At 38.2% G+C, this 23,596-nt stretch overlaps 1 protein-coding gene across 1 annotated transcript in view; it reads left to right on the forward strand.

Annotated features, from left to right (window-relative positions):
• The window catches only part of FRY (FRY microtubule binding protein), a 251,661-nt gene that overhangs the window by 77,284 nt on the left and 150,781 nt on the right, over positions 1-23,596 (forward strand). Inside the window, exons 4-11 of the mRNA XM_060129571.1 lie at positions 7,359-7,498; positions 12,512-12,602; positions 12,827-12,906; positions 13,024-13,104; positions 17,964-18,132; positions 21,020-21,112; positions 21,207-21,305; positions 22,926-23,027. Of these exons, the coding sequence (XP_059985554.1) occupies positions 7,359-7,498; positions 12,512-12,602; positions 12,827-12,906; positions 13,024-13,104; positions 17,964-18,132; positions 21,020-21,112; positions 21,207-21,305; positions 22,926-23,027 (855 nt within the window). The remainder of the gene's footprint in view (positions 1-7,358; positions 7,499-12,511; positions 12,603-12,826; positions 12,907-13,023; positions 13,105-17,963; positions 18,133-21,019; positions 21,113-21,206; positions 21,306-22,925; positions 23,028-23,596) is intronic.

Below are 23,596 nucleotides of genomic sequence, written 5' to 3' on the forward strand. Positions count from 1 at the left end.
TTTTAACTTCAAGTGACTTTCCTCTGTTATCAAAGTTTACGGATATTCTTTTAAAACATAAAGGCCAAGGCATTGTATTTTGGATTTTCCAATGAAACAACCGCTAACCTGTGATGTGTGTGGACCTGAGTAGATGGTGACCAAGTGCAGCTCACATATCAAGTTAACCCATTTTAAAAAGTGAAAAACACCTCTCCAAAATAACCCTCACCTGAGGGAGTACGTAAGCCTTACCTGGTACAGTATGTACTAATGACAGTCACTAGATACATTTACACACAGATGAAAAGTCTTGCTTGAGTAAAGTAACAACTGAATCTTTATTTCACATACCTTCCAGCTACATATGCTTCTTGCCTGTTTTCTCTGCCCCTTGGCTTTTAGACCTTTGCTTATATCTAATGGTGTCATGAACATGCAGTAAATTAAATGATACAAACAATTGTACACTGCACGATGTGCTTCTATTTGAAGTATTGCTCCAACTTTGTTTCTTAAAACAGTCTCATAGAGTAAGTGGAAGTTACTTCTTCTTTGCGTAGGAAAGTGTGATTACTCCCCAAAGGGGCTTGTGCCACAACAACCAGGATTAGAATCCAGCCCCTTCTTTTCACAGGTGCGTTGTTTTACAGTGCTTTGGTGGTGTTTGAATAACCACATGGGAGATGGCAGCATCGCAGAATGGAGGAAAGCATTTCCGGCAGAATCTGATAAATGTTGTCATGTGCTCAGGAGACTTCAAGGGAAATGATTGCAGGAAGGCCATTGGCTGGTCTTGGGTTTGTCCTTTCTGATCTTTTATAGAAAAGTGTCGGTACTGTAGCAAGAGTAGAAATCAGGTCTCAGGAGTGAAGAAGTGAGGCAGAAAGAGGAAGCATCTCCAGTCCATGGCTGATCGAGCAGTTGGCCAGAAGAGGGACCCGTCAGTGGGTCAGAGAGCGGAGGGTGGGGTCAAAGAGGGCTGGATGTGTTTACGGAAATACGAGAAATCCGAGAGCTGCGTGAAATCCGAGAGCGTAATGCTGTGCCTTTCTGCCAAGGGTTGTATCCATTCTTCTTTTTTTTCTTATAAACTGGCTTATAACAGTATATGTTTCCTGTGTTCAATATTATAATTCGACTTCTGTATTCATTACAGCATGCTCACCACCGAAGTTTAGTTTCCATCTGTCACCATACAGCTAACTCCCTGTACCCTTTTCCCCCTCCCCGTTGCCTCTTCAGTATCTATGTGTTCATTTTTGTTTGGTTTGGTTTGCTCATTTGTGTGTGTGTGTGTGTGTTCGTTCTTCACTTACATTTGGGCTCGACACCTTTTTCAGGATGCTGGAGGTTCCTGAGAGCCAGACTTGTAGATGAGTCAGGACTTACAGTTACTGGTTTTTCGTCAACAGATTGATTGCGGTTGCAGAATAGTTACTTTCTCGGGGTCCTTTCCCATTTGCTTTAGAGCCAGGTGTGCCGGCAGCAAGCTCGGGGAGTCCAGTGTTGCTGTCTTTCTCTTAAGGAGCTGATGTAGGACAGGCGTTGCTCAGAGGCCTCTACAGTAAGCATCTGGAAGGCACTGTGTTTACATCTGCTGGGGCCAGAAACGTTGGCTTAGTTTGGGAATACAGACTAAGCAGAAAGGTTCTAATGGAGGCCTTGGTAGTTTGTGCTTGGGTAAGAGATAGGTGGGTCTTAATTTTTTCCCACTGCGGTTGTCCAGGGTGTCCACGGGGCATTGGTTCCAGGGCCTCTGACCTACATGGATGCCAAAATCCACAGATGCTCAAGTCCCTTGTATAAAACGGTGTAGCGTTTGCATATAACCTACACACATCCTCCCATATACTTTAAATCACCTCTAGATTACTTATAATACCTATTGCAATGTAAATGATATGTAAATAGTTTTAGATACAATATAATGGTGTGTAAGTCATTGCCAGAGAGCGGCAAACTCAAGTTTTGCTTTTTGGAGCTTGTGGCATTTTAATTTTCTGAATGTTTTTGATTTGTGATTGGTTGAATCTGCGGATACAGAGGGCTGACTCTGTACCTAAAAGCAACATTTATCAGCTCTGATAGCATCTGTCATCAACGTCTGTCATTCGTTCTGTCATTAACCTAGCCTGTGATCTTATCAAAGTCAAAATATTTTGTGTCTGTGCTTCAGTTTCAATATTTGGAAATGGAAGAGGGGAAAAAAGAAACAGACACTTTTGAAGGTCTGTTATATGTCCCACACTTGAGAGTTTCTCCTTTAGTCTCCATAAAAGCCCAGTGAGGGAAGTATTCTTAAGTCCTGTTTTATAGCTGAAAACAGAGCTTCAAAGAAACAGCAACGTGGCCAAGCTCATACAGCCAATAAAGGGCAGAGTTGTAACTTGAACCCTAAACCTGCCTGATCTTCCCAGTACGCTGATGAAATTATGAAAATGTGGCTTTTGGAGATCAGGCTTCAGATACGCTCTTCTGAGAACATTAAGTTGCAGCTATTTGCAATTCAGTGTGACCTATTCTTTACTCTAAATTAAAGATAATTTGCTCATACATTCTAAGTAACTTCTTTTGGGATTCTCTTCTAGATGGTATATGTTTATGTCCTTTTGTGGCACCTTAGTTTCTTAATGTGTTAAAACCGCTATCTATAAACAGGAAACACATGGTAAAATGAATCTATTATAAGTCTATAATAGAACTAAAATAACTTTTTATCATCTTGGGTAGTAATATTTTCCTGAAGAAGGAGGCAGGTGAAATTCTAGTGCTTTAACATTGATTCTAATGCTTCAATTCAATGAAAATCTATTTAAAATATATAAGTGAAAAATATAAGCAATGAAGAGAGTAAAAACAAATTAGGTAGCATTGGATTCACATTAGTGTTATTCAGTGTTTCTTACTCTCCAGTGGAACAGTGAGTTCCATAAAATGGACCAAGAAGGTAAAATCAAATAATGAAGATCTTTTCCTAATTTGCAAGAAAATCATATTTAACGTATACATTTTTATAATTTTAAGTTTTTATAATAAATTATTCTTAAGCCTGCAGTGTCTTATCATCACTCATCGAATACTGTAAGCTAGCAATAGTATGAAATGTGATCGAGTAAAAAAAAAATTGCCTCTGAATTGCTATAATAGATCAGGTACACAGAGAGTACCCTGGCGTCCAGGTGCTTGGCCACCTGAACTAGTTTGAGAAATTAAGCCATCAGTGAAGTTACTGTAAAATTATTCGTTAAATACACCACTCATGACAAGTCAGCCTTATAACTGTAAAATATGGAATGACTCCACTGAGTAATTATTCAAATATTTATGTGTGAAGTTTCCTTCTTTGCATTCAGCCAGTATAATAAAATGCTTATGAAAAATTAATGTCTTAGATACAGCATAATGGACAGTTTCTTTTAGCCTATTTATATATAAAACGCCAAAATAAATGTTGAGAAAACATTTGCAAAGTACATTTAGTATTCCCCTCTATCACCCCTCCAAAAGAAAACACCAGTATGAAATAGTTCTGTGATTCTGTGAGCTTCATCTCCTCAAGCTGCACAGTACCTAGCTCATCTGTGATGGAAGAATATGATCATTTAAATGCAACAAGAACATCTTTGTAAATGGGCCTCCCCTTGCACAGCGGCACAGAGCTAGAATTCATCTCACCATTGGCTCTGCTTCCCATAAATGAAGGAACTGAGTAACCAAGAAGCCAGCTAGACCTTCCTCCCTTCCTGAGCTTTGAGGGCCAGGTCTTTGCAAATTCCACCCTTCCTTCCTGAAAGTCTGAACTCAAAAGGGCAGTTAACAGAGAGATGGAAAAAACATGCACATCCACCCCCTGCTGACCTTTCATCTCTTCTAAGATGGTCTCAGTGTATTTGCCACGGAAAGCATGCCCAATAGATATAATACCAAGAATGGCTTCGGGATGACTTTTTAATGGGTAGAAAAAAATTATTACAGCTGAGATTTGAAGAACACTCTTGGCGTTCTCCATGGAGAATGTGGGTTACACCTAAGTGAAGTAGCTGAATGCTGTTAGAGAATGCTCTACCCAGAGAGGTTTATAGGAGTCAAACACAGGTTTATATCACCTTTATGGGTCTGAAGTAAATAAAGGAACTTGTAAATGTCACACAGAAATTTTTTTTAATTTTTATTTTATATTGGAGTATAGTTGATTAACAATGTTGTATTAGTTTCAGGTGTACAGCAAAGTAATTCAGCTATACATATGCATGTATCTATCCGAATGTTTTTCAGATTCTTTTCCCATTTAGGTTATTATAGAATATTGGGAACTCTACTCAATATTCTGTAATTTTTTTAAATAAACATTTTATTTTAGAATAGTTTTGGATTTACAGAAAAGTTGCAAAGATAGTACAGACAGTTGTCATATACCCTGTACCCAGTTTTTCTTATTAACATCTTACATTAGCAGGGTACATTTGTCATAACTAAGAAACCCATATCAGTACATTATTATGAACTAAATTCTATACTTCCTTTGTGTTTCATTTGTTTTTCCCTGATATGTGTCTTCTGTTCCAGGATACCGATACCATCGAGGATGCCACAGTACATTTAGTCATCATGTCTCCTTAAGTCTCATCCAGACTTGCACAAGTATTTCTAAATTACTGAAATATAATTGTAGTGGCTTTGGGATTTTACTATCTATTCAGTAATTAAGACAGAATTAACCCTTGGTCAGGGACTCTGAATTCTGATCCCGTTTCCCATGTGGGAGGAACCCTCTTTGTTTCCCAATTCAAAATATTTTAGATGATGACAACTTGAAGAAATATCCTTTCTGGATAACTTTAGAGAGGTAGGAAATTACCTGGGGTAACTTTAGAGAGAACTAGGAAATTACCCCCTTGGCACACCATAGTCGTCTTTCTTCCAAAAATTTGCTGCTGTTATATCCAAAGGAAGAGCAGGAAAATTTGTTGTGCCTATGGATGTTACAGCCTGGAGGGGAGGGCTCGTTTTTTAAAAAAAAAAATAATTAGATATTTTTAAATTACAGAACCCTATAACGGTGACTAGGTTCACCAGGCAGGCTAAATGCAATAGCCTGTTTATTTTTTTTAACTTAACCCATAACTAAAGGTAATGCACAATTTTTTATTATGTACCTATAACCTTAATTATGAGAGAGAGCATGAAATAAGCTATCAAGAAATAGAATCTGAGAAAGAAAGCAATCATTGCTTTACTCAATCTTAGGGCTTGTTTTAAAGGTGACAGTGGAAAGTCCTGTTGACATGAAGCACTTGCGCTTTCATTGCTCTAGTTTCCTGCTTTTGTAAAAGGAAGTTAAGCCTAGCCTGCTTAACTACAGAAATATTTCAAGTTAACTAACGTTTTCCGTTTCTTCTGCCACCTCCCCAGCTCAGGCTCTGAGCCCTGCGCTCCTGGAACCGTTGCAGTAATAACCTCATTAGATTCAAGCATGTGTTGTGTATTCTCTTAACTGCCTCTGTTTGCAAACCACTTCGGTCCAGCCTACACGTCACTGCTAGATTAAACCTCCCCAAACACCATTTTCATGGGCTGAGTATCCTACTCAGAGATCTTTAGGGGCTTCTCATTTTCTAGAGAAGAAAACTGAAATTGTTTAGACCGGCATTAAAAGTACCTTTAATGATTTAGTTCCAACTTAAAATTTTCAACATTATTTCCCTCCACTCTGGTGAACCAAAGTCCCTACATCAGTCAGATATTTCTTCTTTCAGTTCCTTCAAAACCTTCATTAATCACATAATCATTATCAACAAACAGTTATTTTGCAACTTCATGACGGTAGGATTTCCTGCTTAGGCTCCTTGCTTAGTTTCTTTCTTGACTCTCATTTCAGATTTCTACCCTTTCTTTTAAAAAGGCCCAGGTAAAATCCTACCTTCATTTTTTTTAAACTCCCACTTACCCTGTCCCTGGTGATCTCTCTCCTGAGATCTCTCCTGATTGCAATATGTGCCTTCAATATGTTGGTATATTTTCTTCTGGTCTTATTTTCTATATATGCATACTTATATGGGTCTCTATCAAATTGGGATCATACCAATTAAATGATTTTCCCTCTTTTTTCACTTAACATATCATGAGCATTTTCATAGCATTAAATATCTTTGAAATGAGATTTTTAACGGTTTCATAGATAATCTACATCAAATTCCACATTGGATTCAGGCATTTACCTAGAGCAGGACATTTGTTTCCATTTTTTTGCTATAATAAGTAATGCTGTCCTGAACATTCTTACTCATCTCTAATTATGTACTTGAGATAAATTCCTGTCTCATCAGTGCTGGGTGTTATGATTTGCCTGTACTGTTTGTTAATTAAGTAATTAAAACCTATCTCATTGTACTTTGACACATTCTGGTTATAAGACCTTTATCAGAGAGGTGTTCTGCAAATATTTGCTCCCAGTCTGTGGCTGGTCCTTTCGTCACTTAACAGCATCCTTCTAAAAGCTTAAACTTTTAATTTTGATGATTTTCAGTATGTCGAATTCTCATGGAATTTGCTTTTGGTTTGATCCCTAAGAAATCCTCACCTACCCCAAAGTCACGAGGATTTTCCCCTATGTTTTCTTCAGAAGTTTTATAGTTTTAGGTGTTATACTTAGGTCTATGACCCATTCTGAGTTCATTTTTGCATGTATTATAATATGAGATATGGACTGAAGTTCAGTTGAGGAGTGATACTTAATAAAAGATCAGGAATCTTTCCAAAATAAGGAAAGTAGAATAACTCATCAAAGGTATGTTTGTTGTTTAAAGAGGGGAGATGTTTGCCTTTGATGTAATACAGAGTAAATTACTGCTACTGATTCATTAAGTCTAATTTGGGGCACAACTCAGATTAGTTTATGAATGATTATTGGCAGAAAACCATACATTGCATTACCACTTAGGTTATTTGTTTGGGGGATAGAATTGCTTATTTCACCTAAGCCATTAAGGTAATCATATTAATGAATGTATTTATTTATATAACAAGCATTTTTGAGGACCTAAGTAGTACCAGTCACTGTACTTCTTAGATGCTGTGGGAAAATAATTTCTTTGCAGTCCATGAATAACCTGTATGCAATTAACATCTGATTTCTGGAATGAAAGGGAGTCAAAGTAATTATCTTTCTTAAACCACAAAGTTATTATATTAGGAACATCTGTCAACAGTAAGAAACGGGTTCTTGGGAATGTACTACTAAAGATTATTAAGGATAGGACTGTGATAAATAAGAAAATTTTGTAGTGACTATGGTTTGGAGTTATTTGTGAAATAAAAAGTTTCTCAGTAATTGGCAGTGCCACCAAAGCTTTTTAATTGCCTGCTTTTCTCTGTAGGTCATCAGTTCAATGAGCTCCCTTTCTGAGTACTGCCTGCCTTCCATTCTACGTACATTATTTGACTGGTATAAAAGGCAAAATGGCATTGAGGATGAATCACATGAATACAGACCAAGAACCAGCAATAAATCCAAAAGGTACACTTCTCTTATGTAAGGATTATGAGGATTATAGTTTTTTCTGTCTTTCTTTCTCTTTTTTTTTTTTTTTTTTTTTGTGGTACAGGGGCCTCTCACTGTTGTGGCCTCTCCTGTTGCGGAGCACAGGCTCCGGATGCGCAGGCTCAGCAGCCATGGTTCATGGGCCCAGCCGCTCCGCGGCATGTGGGATCTTCCCGGACCGGGGCACGAACCCGTGTCCCCTGCATCGGCAGGCGGACTCTCAACCACTGCGCCACCAGGGAAGCCCTCTTTCTTTCTTTCTTTCCTTTCTTTCTCTTTTCTTTCCTTTCTTTCTTTCACTTTCTTTTTCTTTCCTTCTTTCTCTTTCTTTTCTTTCTTTCTTCCTCTTTCTTTCCTTCCTTTCTCTTTCTTTCTTTCCTTTCTCTTTCTTTCTTTCTTTTCTTTTCTTTCTTGAAACAAATCAAAGTGGGAGTTGGGTGGCCTCTAGATCTTCCTGCCTCTTTACACATGAACACCACCTTGTCTAGCAGGTGGCACATTTGGAGTATTTGTCACTGCCAGCTGTCAGAGGTTGAAAATTCTTACACGGCCTTATTTTGACAGTGGTGGGGGCAGGGTGTCAAGGACCCTAGGTAACCCTCTTGCCTGCTTCTCTCCTGGGCCCTCACTCCTGCAGTCTGCGCCTGAAGGCAGAAAGCCTGCAGCAGGCCCTGCAGGACATTGCCTGGATATTTGGGTCTGCAATTGTAACCTTGAGTGCCCAGGGTACTGTAGTGCAAAGGACGCTGGGTTGGACCTTAGAGGTAGTCATGGAGCTGCCACTAATTAACCATGTGACTTTGGCCAGCTCCCCAGCAGCTTCCCAGCTCCCAGCCTTTTCGTGAGCAAAGGGGGAAGTCAGATCACCCCATCTCTAACTTCCCTTCTAACTGAGAATTTTGTTGATTGGATTTGAAAAGTGGAACTCGCTGCTACATGAGTTCTCCAGCCATAAAACTTAAGACTCTCGTTCTGTCCAATGAATGTATGTCCCCCAGAATTTTAGGTAAATATGTATAATTTCATATGTTTGAAATCAGCCTATTATAGCAAGGTAGCAAATATAAGAAAGTTTAATACATTTACCTTTCTTTAAAAAAATGAGATTTTTCAAAGCACTTAGATTTCTCCACATGGGTTATACATTTTTTAATGCTTTTAAAGACAATATAAGTGAAATTAATCACTCAGAAAATCAGATATTAAATACTACTTGTGAGTGATTTATCCCTCTCATTTTTTTTGACACTCCTAGTACTTAAAAATATGTAAACTTCTCTTGAAATTGAAGACCTGTTATTTTACCAAATTACATTTCATCTGAACTTGTAATTTCATTTTATAATATGCTTGAGTTTATTCACGATTCATTTACTTATCATTTTGTTTGGGGGAGAGATTAATAACTTTTGCATATTGAATAATTATTTTAGTTGAAGAAGAACTTTTTTAAATGGAGATATAATTCACATACCATAAACTGCGTCCTTTTAAAGTGTGTAACTCAGTGTTTTTAGTATATTCACAAGGTTGTGCAGCCATGATCACTACCTAATTCAAGAATATTTTTATCGCCCCAAAAAGAAACCCCATACCAATTAGCAATCTCTCATAAATATTTTTAATGCATCAAATTTAAAGGTAAAATTTCAATCCTGTGTCTGAAAATGATTCAGCCTGTATGATTAATAAATTAATGCATCATTTTAGTATTTCCTCCTATTTCATGTTAACTTATGAATAGATACTAAAACTTTCTAGGGGTGGAGAGTGGGGCAGTTTTAGTGAGTTGAATTAAGTGAGTTTTAGTTTTGGCCTGTTTGGTCAGAATTTAGTTACTAAAACTAGATTGTTCATGAATTGATTTCTTTATGGATTGAAAAGAATAGCTTTTTAGGTTGTATTACTGATTATTTCCAGGAGATCAGAGTAATTGCCGAGATCAGAGAATCGGGACAGTGAAATTCAACTCAATTACATTTTAGTTAGCACTTGAAAGTTTAAAATAAGAGAGAGAGATTGTGTGTTTGGGACAAAGCCAAAAGAATGAGGGTCTCTAGAACATGATGTAGCTAATAATGGGGGTCTCTCTTAATAGAAACAAGAAAAGAGGAACTTAAGGAAGAAGCATAAGCAACTGAAAACAGTCAAATGTGATGGATGTGTATTTGGGTTATGATTTCTTTTTTTTTTTAACATCTTTATTGGAGTATAATTGCTTTACAGTGGTGTGTTAGTTTCTGCTGTATAACAAAGTGAATCAGCTATACATATACATATGTTCCCACATCTCTTCCCTCTTGCATCTCCCTCCCTCCCACCCTCCCTATCCCACCCCTCTAGGTGGTCACAAAGCACCGAGCTGATCTCCTTGTGCTATGCGGCTGCTTCCCACTAGCTATCTATTTTACGTTTGGTAGTGTATGTATGTCCGTGCCTCTCTCTCACTTTGTCACAGCTTATCCTTCCCCCTCCCCATATCCTCAAGTCCATTCTCTAGTAGGTCTGTGTCTTTATTCCTATCTTACCCCTAGGTTCTTCATGACATTTTTTTTTCTTAGATTCCATATATATGTGTTAGCGTATGATATTTGTCTTTCTGACTTACTTCACTCTGTATGACAGACTCATCCACCTTACTACAAATAACTCAATTTTGTTTCTTTTTTTTTTTTTTTTTTTTTTTTTGCGATACACGGGCCTCTCACTGCTGTGGCCTCTCCCGTTGCAGAGCGCAGGCTCAGCAGCCATGGCTCACGGGCCCAGCTGCTCCATGGCATGTGGGTTCTTCCCGGACCGGGGCACGAACCTGTGTCCCCTGCATTGGCAGGCGGACTCTCAACCACTGTGCCACCAGGGAAGCCCCTCAATTTCATTTCTTTTTGTGGCTGAGTAATATTCCATTGTATATATGTGCCACATCTTCTTTATCCATTCATCTGATGATGGACATTTAGGTTGCTTCCATGTCCTGGCTATTGTAAATGGAGCTGCAATGCACATTTTGGTACGTGACGCTTTTTGAATTATGGTTTTCTCAGGGTATATGCCCAGTAGTGGGATTGCTGGGTTGTATGGTAGTTCTGTTTGTTGGGTTATGATTTCTAAGATTAGTATAGTATCACCATGTTGACTGCCAGATAAATTTGTCAGATGCCTCTGGCTCCTCCTGGCAGTTAGACCTCAAACCAGCAATAAAGTTGAATTCATTATTGGAAAGATGTATGTCTTCCTTTTATTTGAAAGCATAAATTGGCTTATTAAATAAAACAGAATCAGGAGTTTAAACTTTTGTTTCTACCAAGATTTTTTTGCTACTTTTTCAAGTTCCTCTGGCCCCTTTTGGAGACCCCTTACTATAGCCCTCTTCTCTCTACTGCTGCTGGCCGTCTCTGAGAGTTTTCTCTCCCTGTGGTCTTCAGACTTCCTGTTTCTCTTCTCCATGATGTAATTTCTGGGTCAGACTTGTGGACACCCTCTTTTTAATGCAGCTCCATATGTTTTCCTCTCCTCCCTTCCTCTGGCAGCAGCACTTTCTAGTTCTAGTGGGTCTTGAAGGGCTCCAGATGGATGGTTTGGTCCATTGCTCTTTCTCCTGGCAGGGACTGTTTGTAAATGATCCTGAATGAATTGAGTTCCTGCCCGGTCCATACATTTCCTCTTGAAAGTTAAAGCTGCAGCTTCCCTGCTTGAACTGCTCTGTCACCTACCAGGCTTAACTGGACGTGCTCAAGGCTGCAGAGCTCCTCCAGAGTTCTTTTTTCTATCTTTTATATGCTTTCCTCTCATTCCCTCTTGACTGAATAGAAAAACATTCCATGTTTAAAATAGTCTTGATTTATTTTGAAAATATCTGCCTGACAAATCCAAATTCTGTCCTCCTTTCTCATTGCTTTTATTTAATGTGCAGGTACTGAGCAGTTGTATGTTTGGGAGACTCTACTAAACACACGTTTTCTCTTAATACTCAAGCAAACCTTACTATAATTACTATTATTATTTCCATTTTGTAGATGAAAAAATTACTGGTAAGTAGAAGAGGCGTAATTTTTACCCGGGACTGTTCTACACCAAAACCAACACTCTTTTTTTTTTTTAATTTATTTTTTTATACAGCAGGTTCTTACTAGTCATCAGTTTTATACACATCAGTGCATACATGTCAATCCCAATCGCCCAATCCGTCACACCACCACCCCAAAACCAACACTCTTAACCAGTATTCTGTGCTAAGGGACTTTGCAGTCACTTCAGTTGCTGAATTCCAAATTAGTCCTCAGTACATTAGAGAAGCAGGAAATGAAGGGAAGGGGGTAAGAACTCACATTTCTGTCCTCCTGATGGTGCTAATTCTGCTCCCTAACTTTGGAATAAGTTCAAATGACTCCACTTTGCCCCTCCTACCTCTTCTTCCATCTGCTTTTTAATCTTTCTCTCTTCCTCCCCCGCCCCCGACACCTTCTTTCTTCCTCTCATAAATCTCAAGTGGCAAAAGGTCAAGAAGAAAGGGGCAGGGGAAAAGAAACGAAATGTAATGCTGATCCTTTCTCTTCCCACTGCAGTCCTGATTCCATAGGTAATCATATTATTTCTTTCCGTTGGTTAACTCTTTTCACAAGATCCTCTCAGGGTCTACCTCTAGCACCGGAGCCCTCTATCATGTTTGTTTCCATTTTACAGATGAGAGGTTTCCTGTGTTGAAAGGTACCTTAGAAAAGTCCACAAGATGAAATTATATACTCACAAATAGCTACCCAAGTTGACATGGTTAGATATTTAAAACATAAAGTCAAATATTCAAATCCAGTGTCTGTCCACTGCACCAGACTGATCATAGGAATAACTTCAGTGTGTATTTACCGCTGCAGTTTCTTCGTAACAAAATTGGTTTGCAGTCCACTGGGGATGAGTCCTAGATTTTTGGGTGAACTACATCACTCTGAGGATATTTTCAGTGCCCATTTAATGTGAATATTTTAAATTTTACAGTGATGAACAGCAGCGAGATTATTTAATGGAAAGACGGGACCTCGCCATTGATTTTATTTTTTCTTTAGTATTAATAGAAGTTTTGAAACAGGTAGGTCATTAATTTAATGTTACTTTAGATAAGATTTATTTATCTAAAATCTACTTATGTTTTTAAGGTCAAGTTTATTAAATTGTTCATGAATTTCAAATACTATGTCATATGAATTATAGTTATTGATTGTTAAAGGCCATATGTAGTTCATTGTGAGTACTCTTACTGATTTGATCTTTAATATTCCCTTCCAAGTTGAGCCATCTTTTTTTTTTTTCCAGATTCCACTTCATCCTGTAATAGACAGTTTAATACATGATGTTATTAACTTGGCTTTCAAGCACTTTAAGTACAAAGAAGGGTAAAGTAATTTGTCATCTTCGAATTTGAAGAAGTTGGGTACTTAAAACTAAATCAAGTTTGCTCTTTTCAGATGACCTGGGGGGATTCCTAACTTGTCTAATTGTATGTTATTTAGGTACCTTGGTCCTAACACTGCCAATATGCACATTGTGGCAGACCTGTATGCAGAAGTCATTGGAGTGTTGGCACAAGCTAAGTAAGTGAACCTCAGAATCGTTCACCATAAGAACATGAGTGCCTCTTCTGCGCCAACCCAGCCCTACTCTCAGGAGGAGGGAGGGTGTGAGCTTACCAAAAACTAGGGTTTGTTTATGCTGTGTGTGCCCTGTCTCTGAACCTCACAAGAAGCTCCCCAGGACAAGTACCAAGTCTTTCTCCAATTTGTTTTCTCCTTTAGCTTTTTCACTTGGCAGTTGGGCCAGATCCTACCAAGAGTCCATGAGTTTCAGACTATTGCATCCGAGAAAGAAATGAACTAACCAAAGTACTTTTCTTCCTGCTTAATTTTCCAAAGAAGTTTATCAGTTTTAAAAGTTTTATTTTCTATATTCCATGAGTGGGTGGTTACGATATAGCATCCATGAGTGGGAAAATTCCATTCTAGAATGTGCCTTTACTATAGACCTTACTTAATTCAGCTGAGCTAAAAATGTCCCAGACTCTGTCATGGAAACAAGTCAGAAAATTCTCATTGCTAAATATATCTGGCCCATAACACTACTTAGCAGGCTAGAACAAAGTGGTATTAGACTCTTAGCGATAATATACTTCTTCCAAAAGTGATGTCACACCCTATTCACCCATCTTCATCTTATTCAACCCTGAGGCAAATCGGGCAAGATCCTGAATTTCTAGGTTAGGCAAAGTGAGCCAGAGACATAATGTGAATCCAAGGCAAGAGGCCAGCTGGGAGCAACAGTGATGCCCTGATCTTTGTGAAATTGCAACCCTCAGAAAGATTTGTATCTTCAAGAGATGGAATTTCCTAACTTAGCAGTGTGGAAACGCTCAGTTTATCACAAAACAAAATTTTTAAAAAGTACTTACTCAGCACCTTTAGCTAGCCAAAACATAGTCAAGAACTCAGGAAACAGACCCCAAAAACTCCTTGAGGTGACTTATTTATTTAACCCTGTTTGTCTATTCATCTTGACTACCTGTTTTCTTCTAACACATAAAACATCAGTACTAGATGGAAGAGACTTAGATACACTGACTCCCTGAGAAATATCAGGCTCAAAAACTGACAGCAACAGAGAGGAAAGAGAAACTGGCCAAAGCATACATAAGAACCAAACATTAGAGTTACCTGGACCATTTTGCATGAGAATATATATTGTACGTTTATTATAGCCCATTGTAATAATTGTAGTTCATGAAACACTTAAAAAACTTTAAAAAGTGTAATGCGTTTTGGAGAGATTTCCATTGCAATTAAATAATAAAAGTATTGGCTTTTTGAAGGAATAAGCTGCAGTTATCTGGCAAATTAACTCATGTGTCTCTACCTCATTCCTAGAAAAGATCAGAAAAATGAGTTGTTAATATGTATTTTGGCTGCTTTGTCAAACCCTGGAAATCTCATCATATTCCTTTGTAATTACCCCAGCCTAACTCTCTTATACAATCATTTGGAAAGTTTAATATGCCAGAAATGACTTCTTGTGTTTTTCTTAGTTTTGTGACCTGTACATAACAATATCGGTTACTATAGAATGACTTGCCTTAGCTACACTGATTTTCAGTTGGTTGAGAATGAATTGAGAGACAACGTCATAATTAAAGCAACATTCTAAGGTTGTAGGAACTTCCTTATTAGGTCTGACTGATTATCCACTGAGCCAGTGTTTTCTTGCCAACAAGGACTTTTTAAAATTTTCATGTCAGTATTAGTCTCAATTCTGCAATAGGAGGCTATAACAAACGCCTCAGTTTGGATAATGCTCTAGTACTTTTTAGTCACAAGAAAACGCTTTCACCAGTGGCTTCTTGCAGTAATTGCAGTAATATATAGTAATCCCATTGATAAGTTCTTAACCAGTCGGTATAGAGTTAACCTTTATTGATAGACAGTACAGTCTTAAACTGGTGTCATGCTACAAATTATCACATTACATCCTTCTCATAAGTACACCAGGACCATTACTTTATTGTCGCCTTAGAAAATTACTGCTTCCTTTGTTCTCAGTGGGGGAAAAAAAGGATGTATGCCTATTTGGTATAGGATGGTTATCTTTTTTTAAAAATAATGAGTCATGTAACAATTCTAATTTTAGATTTTATATCTAGATCACAGGGGTAATGCACTAAAATATCTTCTTCATTCTGACTTTAGATATTTAGTTTGGTCTTTACGTTTTAGCAGAATCACTGTTTTTAATCTTACTAGTGATAATGCGCTCAATTCCTGTCATTAAGGGAAACTTTTTTTTTTTTTTTTTGCTATTAAGTGATATTCACCCAGGGTCTTGACTTTTTCAAAGTCAATTAAGTTAAAATTAGATTTTTTAAGGTAAGTTTTTTGGATTAAAATCTGACATATTCATTTAAATAGTGATGATTGCTTGTAAGATTCATTCCAAAACTGCTCTCTCTTTATGTGATATAATTTTAATATATATATTCTTATACTCTCACTTAAATAATATCTACTATACATTTTAAAGCAGAAGACTGAGTAGTCATTTAGTTACTGTATTTACTAAAGAATACTAAACACTCTAGGCATGGTCATTGAAAAGAAATTTATTTTTCCCTAAAATTATTTGAAGGGAAAATAGATTTTAAGTGCAAATAGATTTTTGGATTATTTTTATTTTAAAATAACATGTTTATGTCATGTGGGACTTTTTAAAGTAAAAGATAGCTATATTTATTTTTAAATGAGAAATAAATAGACTTTTAGCCACTAACTCATGAGAGTACTGAAATAGTGAGGTGTACAAATAACCTGCCTTTTCCTCCCTCTCCTTGTTTTAGTCACGGATTAGAAAAGAAAAACACACTTTCTAAGTATCATGTGATCTTTAAAACAATATAACTCTAACCTGTAAAGTTACTTTTTTCTTGTAAAGTCTCACATTTTAAAATTAAAGCCATAGTTTTTTTTTGTTTTTTTTTTTTTACTGTTTGGAAATAATTTGAAATAAAATATAATTTTTAAAACTCTAGTTTTTATAGATTTTATAAATTTTTATAATCTTGATGGAAAGTGTCACTTCCTTCTCTTTGCTATGCCATTTCTGCTTCCTGTCCTTCGTCTGTCTCTACCTAAAACCTCTGTTCACCCTTTACCCTAACATAAATCACCTCTGAAATCTTTGTCCAGCTGGAAAGAACCCCTTCATTGTCCAGTGCCCCCGGAGCCTCTTCAGGTGTATTATTCACATAAAGGACAGTGTGAAATATGAGAAAGTGATTTGGCCTGGGGCATTTAACCTCCCTGAAGGACCAGAGAGATCCAGGCAAATTCCCAGGCCCATGGTAACATACCTCATAAACAATAATACTGGTTATTATTCTTATTAAAATTATTACTATTATTCACATGGCTCATGGTCAATGCTACATTGTCTTACCTTTCCAGTTAAACTGTATACTGTTCTAAATAGACAGGGACTACATTTCACAGCTCATGACTGTCTAAGGCAGCTACAAAATAGTGGACATTCCTGGAATTCACAGCAGAAGATCACAAAGTCTCATCTTTTTCACTTTGACCTTCCAATCTGTTTCTTCATTCATAAAATGGAAACGCATTCCATTCACTACCTATTTTCTGCTCCATTGCCTTCTTAAAATCTTTTTCTTTTGTATGCAGCAAACATAAAGAAAAATCCATAAGTTGTTTAGAAAATACAAACAACTTTAACAAATTGTTACCAAATGAACACCATGTAACCTCCTGCATTCCACCGAGAACGAGAAAATTGCCGCTCTCACGAAGCCCGCAACAGCCAACTTGCCAATCTTACACCTCTTGCACTGCCTTTTGGTGACACCATATCTGTATGTTTACCACCTCCCTTATATGTCCTAAAATTTCTGCTTTGAGGTATCAAAAGTTGTGATTCCAAACTTCTGGGATTTTATTAATTGACCTTTAACTTTTATAGTCGTAATTACCCTCTGTGATCATGCCTTGCTTCTAATTGATCCTTTGCAGAAACTCAGGCTGATAGTTTCAGGAAACAAAATACAATGAGTCTTAGAATGCTTTCCTTGTTTTTCCTTTTTTTAACCAATAGTCAAACCAGCCATCTCAGAAATAGTTTGGATGACTTGTTTGTATATGTTCCTTTACCCTTAGGCACTTTGACAACCTGCTACTTTCCATCCTCTTAGGATCTATTCTCTTTTTAAACTTTTTATGATAATGTTGTTGTAATTAATGTTATTAATTATTAATATTATTTTACTTTCAAACAATATAAATACCTTAAGTTCCTTGGGGACTGTGTCTTTTTATTTGTAAAATCCCATACTTGATTAGAGAGCTTTTAGAGATGATTTGAATTTTCCCATTACTAGATTTTCCTTCAACCTGAAAATATTTTTTTCAATAATCATTAACCTAAAACTATAAAAGAAGCAACAACAGAAAACTGTGGAAATGGATGTAGGAATATTACTTGGCGTTATTTGCTGTCATCGTCAGAAATACCTGGCCTCCTATGTTATTGCTCATCTCACAGTTGGATACTTCAGGCCCTTGGGGTCTGTAAGTACCTGGGAAATTGCTAAGCCTGAGGAAATGGAGCTTTTCATCATGCTCAGTTTAAGGGCTGAACCATTTTGAGAGGCTCTAAATAACCTTGGATCTTCTCCCTAGCCTGAAGGAGACATTGAGCATCTGATAGAATAAGAGAAGAAAGGAGAAGATGGGACTCTTTACTATATCCTCAATATCAAAACCTTTACAAGATGACAGCCATCGTACCTCAGCTGATTCGAAGGTCCCCGTCACTGTGCCCTGTCACTCTTAGATGCTGGGGACCTACTTTACCCTTACTTTCCTACCCATTATTTGATAAATCACTCACGTTCTCTTCTTAGATTCCCTGCTGTAAAGAAGAAATTTATGGCAGAGCTCAAAGAATTACGGCACAAAGAGCAGAGCCCGTATGTCGTTCAAAGCATTATCAGCTTGATAATGGGGATGAAGTTCTTTCGAATTAAGATGTATCCGGTGGAGGACTTCGAGGCCTCTCTCCAGTTTATGCAGGTACTGTCTTGGGCAGGAGAACTAAGGGGCTGTCAGCTTGAAGCATCTGCCTTCCTTAGAGTGACTGACCTGGACGGTGAGAACCCATTCACTCGCGCATACGTAAAAGAATCCTACGCTTTTTCCTCAATAATTCATAAAGGGCTTCGTAACCAAGTAATAGAGTTTCAGGCACTTAAGTTCATTTTTAAACTCGTATCACCTTTGGAGTAGGGTGTACAGTAGAATCTTATTTGTAGACTTTTTTTTTCTCTTTTTTACCCATTGGCTGCATATTGTTCTGTCAGTAAAATATAGCTGGTTTTTTACTTTTTGAGATCGATAGCATTGAGTTGGCGATATTAACATTTCCAGGCATCAGAACTTTAAGTAATGATATCTTTTTTATTCATACTATAAAAAGGAATCAATTTTTAAAAAATCAACTAAACCATACAGGTTTAGGTGTCTGTGACACAGTGTTCACCATTATGTACTAAAAAAAAGAATTATTGCTAATGAGGATTTCCCAGAATACACAGCTCTATTAGTTTTTCTCTCTGTGTGTGTGTGTGTGTGTGTGTGTGTGTGTGTGTGTTTTGTTTTGTTTTTTTGGCCACAAGGCAGGCCTGTGGGATCTTAGTTTTCCGACCAGGCATCCGACTTGCGCCCCCTGCATTGGAAGCGCAGAGTCTTAACCACTGGAATGCCGAGGAAGTCCGCACAGCTCTATTAGATTTTATAAAACTTTAGTATCTAAAGGGATTTTTTTCTAATGCTGCTGTGAATTAGATCTAGTGAGGATCTTAATAAAGAGTTTAGATACAGGGATTATGAGTGTAGGTTGTACCACTTCATACCCACTAGGATGGCTATGAGCAAAAGGACAGACAACAGCAAGTTATCTGTTGGTGAGGATGCAGAGCAATTGGAACCCTCATAGGCTGCTGGTGGGAATGGAAAACAGCACAGCAGCTTCTGAAACAGTTTGGCAGTTCCTCAGACGTTTAAATCTAGAATTACTATATAATCCAGTAATTCCAATTCTAGGTATATAGCCAAGAGAAATGAAAATATATGTCCACACAAAAACTTGAATGCAAACGTTCATAGGAGCATTATTCATAATAGCAAATGTCCAGGATAGGCAAATCGGTAGAGACAGAAAGTAGATTAGTCGTGTAGGGCTGGAGGAGGACGCCGTGGATGCAGAGGTTAGGGATGCCTGCTAACAGGTGCAAAGTTTCTTTCTGGGATAATGAAAAGGTTCTAAATTTGATTGTGGTGAAAGATGTACAATTGTGAATATACTAAAAGCTATCAAGTTATATACTTTATAAGGGTGAATTGCATGGTATGTGAATTGTATCTCAAAAAAGCAGTTTAGGGCTTCCCTGGTGGTGCAGTTGTTGAGAGTCCGCCTGCCGATGCAGGGGACACGGGTTCGTGCCCCGGTCTGGGAAGATCCCACGTGCCGCGGAGCGGTTGGGCCCGTGAGCCATGGCCGCTGAGCCTGCGCGTCCGGAGCCTGTGCTCCGCAGCGGGAGAGGCCACAACAGTGAGAGGCCTGCGTACTGGGAAAAAAAAAAAAAAGTTTAAAAAAAAAAAGAATATAGGCCCTGTATCAAATTTCTTGGGTTTGAATTCAAGCTTCAGCACTTACCAGCTCTGTGACCTTGGACAAGTCACACTGAACCCCTCCCAGCATCACTTACCTTGTCTGCGAGGTGGTAATAATGACGCTAACTTTGGAAGGTGGTTCTGAGCATTCTTGGCACGTGGTAAGGACTCACTAAATGCTAACTATTTTTATCTCTCTCTCATGCTAATGATTTGTGTATCTATGTACTTGAATTAAGATTTGAGACAGTATTTACATATGTATGCAAAATAGTGTAGGAAAAGGGCCACAATTCTGGGGACCATAAAGCTCTATTCTGTATTGGGAAACTCTCAAAGACTTCCCATTCTGGCAGTGCCTGTCTCGGACTGATGTCTTAGTATGATATTGATATACTGGGAACTTGAGTAACTGTTGTTGGTGATAGTTCCAATGTGGACTGAGAATAAGACGTAATAGCTGACACAGATATTAAAATGTCATCACCAATACGTGTAGCCTTGGACCTTTCCATGAAAACAACATGTAAAAAAGACCACAGTAAGTTACTACCCAAAAGACCAGGAAGGGGAAAGGGGCTGGCAGAATTCTGGACAGGCCAGCTCTTCTAATATATTATTCCCCGGGCAGCCAAAAATACCCTTTTGTAGACAGGAGTCCACAAGCATAGACATCCTTGCTTAAGAAACTATTCCAAAGGTTTCTTGTCTGAGGTGGGGAAGGGAAGCATTCCAGACTTGCTCATGAAACTATCTGAATAATAAACACCTAAAATGTCAGGGCCTAACAAGTAAACAGCTCTGTGCCCAGGGCTGTCAGGGCCTAAAATAAGGTTAATGTCTTCTGCCTCTCTTCCCATGGTTACCTTCTCTGGGGATCTGTGCTTGTGGGTTAATCAAGGCCCCAGGGCCCCCCACACAGTAGGTAGTCAATAGAAATTTCTTGCAAATGAGTCACTGAATGAACCAACTAGTAAGTCAGTGGATGAATGTCTGCTTGCTGGTTATAGATGCTTTGTCCTTTCAGCAAAGAACAGAGTGATTTTCAGTGATTTGGGGATAGAAGTTAGGGGGAGAGTGAGAAAACCAGCCTTGTAAAATGTCATTGGAAGATATTGTGAACTTAAATATAAATGCTTGAATCCAGTGATTTTTTTAAAAGATTATGGAATATGCTGTGTTATTGGGTGTGATTAAATTAAGATCTATTTGCTTAAATTTGCTGACATACATTTTCTGTGCACATTTCAATCTTTCTCCCTCCCTTTACTCTGTTTCTACTTCTTAGGAATGTGCACATTACTTCCTCGAGGTCAAAGACAAAGATATCAAGCATGCCTTGGCTGGGCTTTTTGTTGAAATTCTTGTCCCAGTTGCTGCTGTGAGTTACATTTTCATTTTTAAGAACTTCTTCAAATTGGATTAGAGAAGCAACAATTTCATTAATATAATATAAACGTGCATCTCTATTTCAGGCTGTTAAAAATGAAGTAAATGTTCCCTGCCTCAGAAACTTCGTTGAAAGCCTATATGATACCACGCTGGAACTTTCTTCTCGAAAGAAGCATTCCTTGGTTAGTAACTGAGAAAATTCAAAAGACAAAACTGCAGAGACTCAAATTCCTAGGCCGAAATCTGTTTGAGAGTCATAAGGGTTCCACAGATGGGAGAACTACCTACAGCTTCCTCAAAGAGAGGTAGCATTTCAAATTTTAGACCTTCCACCTATTACTGACCATGACTGAATCAAGGTAACGTAAGGGGATTAGACCATGTCACCTCAAGGACCCTTCTAGTCCTAAAGATTCCGCTGTTTATTTTCAAGATGGGTTTAACTTATTTTAATTTCTGAGTATTTTTTCAATCTGAAGACTAAAGTTTATAACAACAGTTTCTTTTCTCAATCCCCAGGAAGCTTCACTGGCTAATTCCCATCCTGATATTCAGAATCAAAATGGAACCAGGCAGGAAAGGGAGTTGGGACACAGATAGTTGGCCATTGGAAAGATTCTCTGAAGGCTGAGAAAACAGTTTCGGGGAATGCTTTTGTGCTGAAGAGCAGCATAGAAAAGTCTTTTAAATTACCACAACTTTTTTCCTCCATGATAAATAAAGCTCTGGTTTATGAATCAGCAGGTGGTAGACCAGCTGTAATTGTGATAGTATGGAGGAAGCGGGTTGCTTAGGGAGCTGGTTTCTAGCCTTGTTTATGCTAATCTTTAAAGTATGAACATTACCACCATTATTTGAGCAAATAGTTGCTTTGCTGGCAGTGGTGACAGATTTGCTCATTTGTCTATATTCTGTGGTCGTGGTGACTGCTTGTATTTTTGTTTTTAAATTACTGGCTGGAATTAGAGTTGCACTCAATGGCAGTAATAGTTCAAAGTCAGTTTAAAACTAAGTTAACAACGACAACAAAATAAGTGTATGGATTGTTAAGCACTGAGTCTCATTGTGGCAATAGATTTTTGCTAATTCAAGTTAATGGATGAGCGAGTTGTATTTTTGTTTTAATCTTCACTAGCCCTAATTTTGGGGAGCGCCGTAATCTGGTTCAGCAAAATGGTGGTGGGTTCTGCATGTATATTGTTTGGGTGGCTGCCCACAAGCTTTTCTGTCTTCTCCAGTTGCTGCGGGAAACCTGCCCAGTTAGGCAGGAAAAGCACAGTAGCACCTCTGTTTATTCACTCGTAAGCAGATTCCTTCTGCGGTTAAATTTGTCTGGGTGGAGTTTACCAATGCAGTAACATTTCTTTTAGGAATCTTCCTTAATTACAGGAGGATTGCATGCAAAAGAAAACACATACACCTACCTCTAAGACAGGGACAAACTGGTAGATGTTTATGAGCCAGAAAGCCAGTAACATTTTCAAAATCAGTGTGCCTTCCTGCTTTTTTTCCTCAGGCTTGAGAGTGATCTACGATAGTTTGTTTTTAAAATTTATGAGTGAAGACTAAATCAGTGAATCAGATTTCCACTTATGATCCATGAAACTCACTCTCTACCCTCTACATAACTCCAGAGCATTCCATCCCCATCGTCCTCAGAAAGCATTTGCAAAGTATCCACGTCTGCACCGCACTTGTTGCGCCTGGGTGTGTTACAAAGTGGGTGGTGGTTCCAGAGAGCGTGTGTCACCTGGTTGGTTGAAATAGACATCACCCTGTGACCTCATCTTCTCTCTCCTCAGGCCTTATACCCGCTGGTGACCTGTCTGCTCTGCGTCAGCCAGAAGCAGCTATTCCTGAACAGGTGGCACGTTTTCCTCAACAACTGCTTATCCAACCTTAAAGTTAGTATTTGTCGGCTCAGAAGAGTCTTCTATAAAAATATGTATGAGTCCGAGCCTGGTTTGTGTGTTTCTGAGAGTGACTCCTGATGTCTGCAGGGGAAATGATCCTGTACTGTTTTGGAATAATGAAAAAAATATTAAGAAGAGTTTTCCTTATTAAATATAGTCAGTTTTAGAAGGCGACTGGGGTTAAGAGGAATCATGTCAAGTTGGGGGGGAAATCTTTTCTTTTAAAATTTTTTTTAAATTTTAATTTTCTTATTGAAGTATAGTCAATTTACAATGTTGTACACTCTCGTCTAAGAAGGATCACTTTAGAAGTTTTTTTTTTTTTTAATATTTATTTGGCTGTACCGGGTCTTAGTTGCAGCACGTGGGATCTAGTTCCCTGATCAGGGAGTGAACCTGGGCCCCCTGCATTGGGAGTGTGGAGTCTTAGCCACTGGACTGCCAGGGAGGTCCCTAAGAAGGATCATTTTAAAGGTAGAATTAAATACCCCTCTATATGCATCTATGGTCACACTTTTTCTAAATGATTAAAAAAAGGGAGGCCACACTTCACTGGCAGA

Source organism: Lagenorhynchus albirostris, chromosome 18 (assembly GCF_949774975.1).
Source record: "Lagenorhynchus albirostris chromosome 18, mLagAlb1.1, whole genome shotgun sequence".
Lineage (NCBI taxonomy): Eukaryota > Metazoa > Chordata > Mammalia > Artiodactyla > Delphinidae > Lagenorhynchus > Lagenorhynchus albirostris.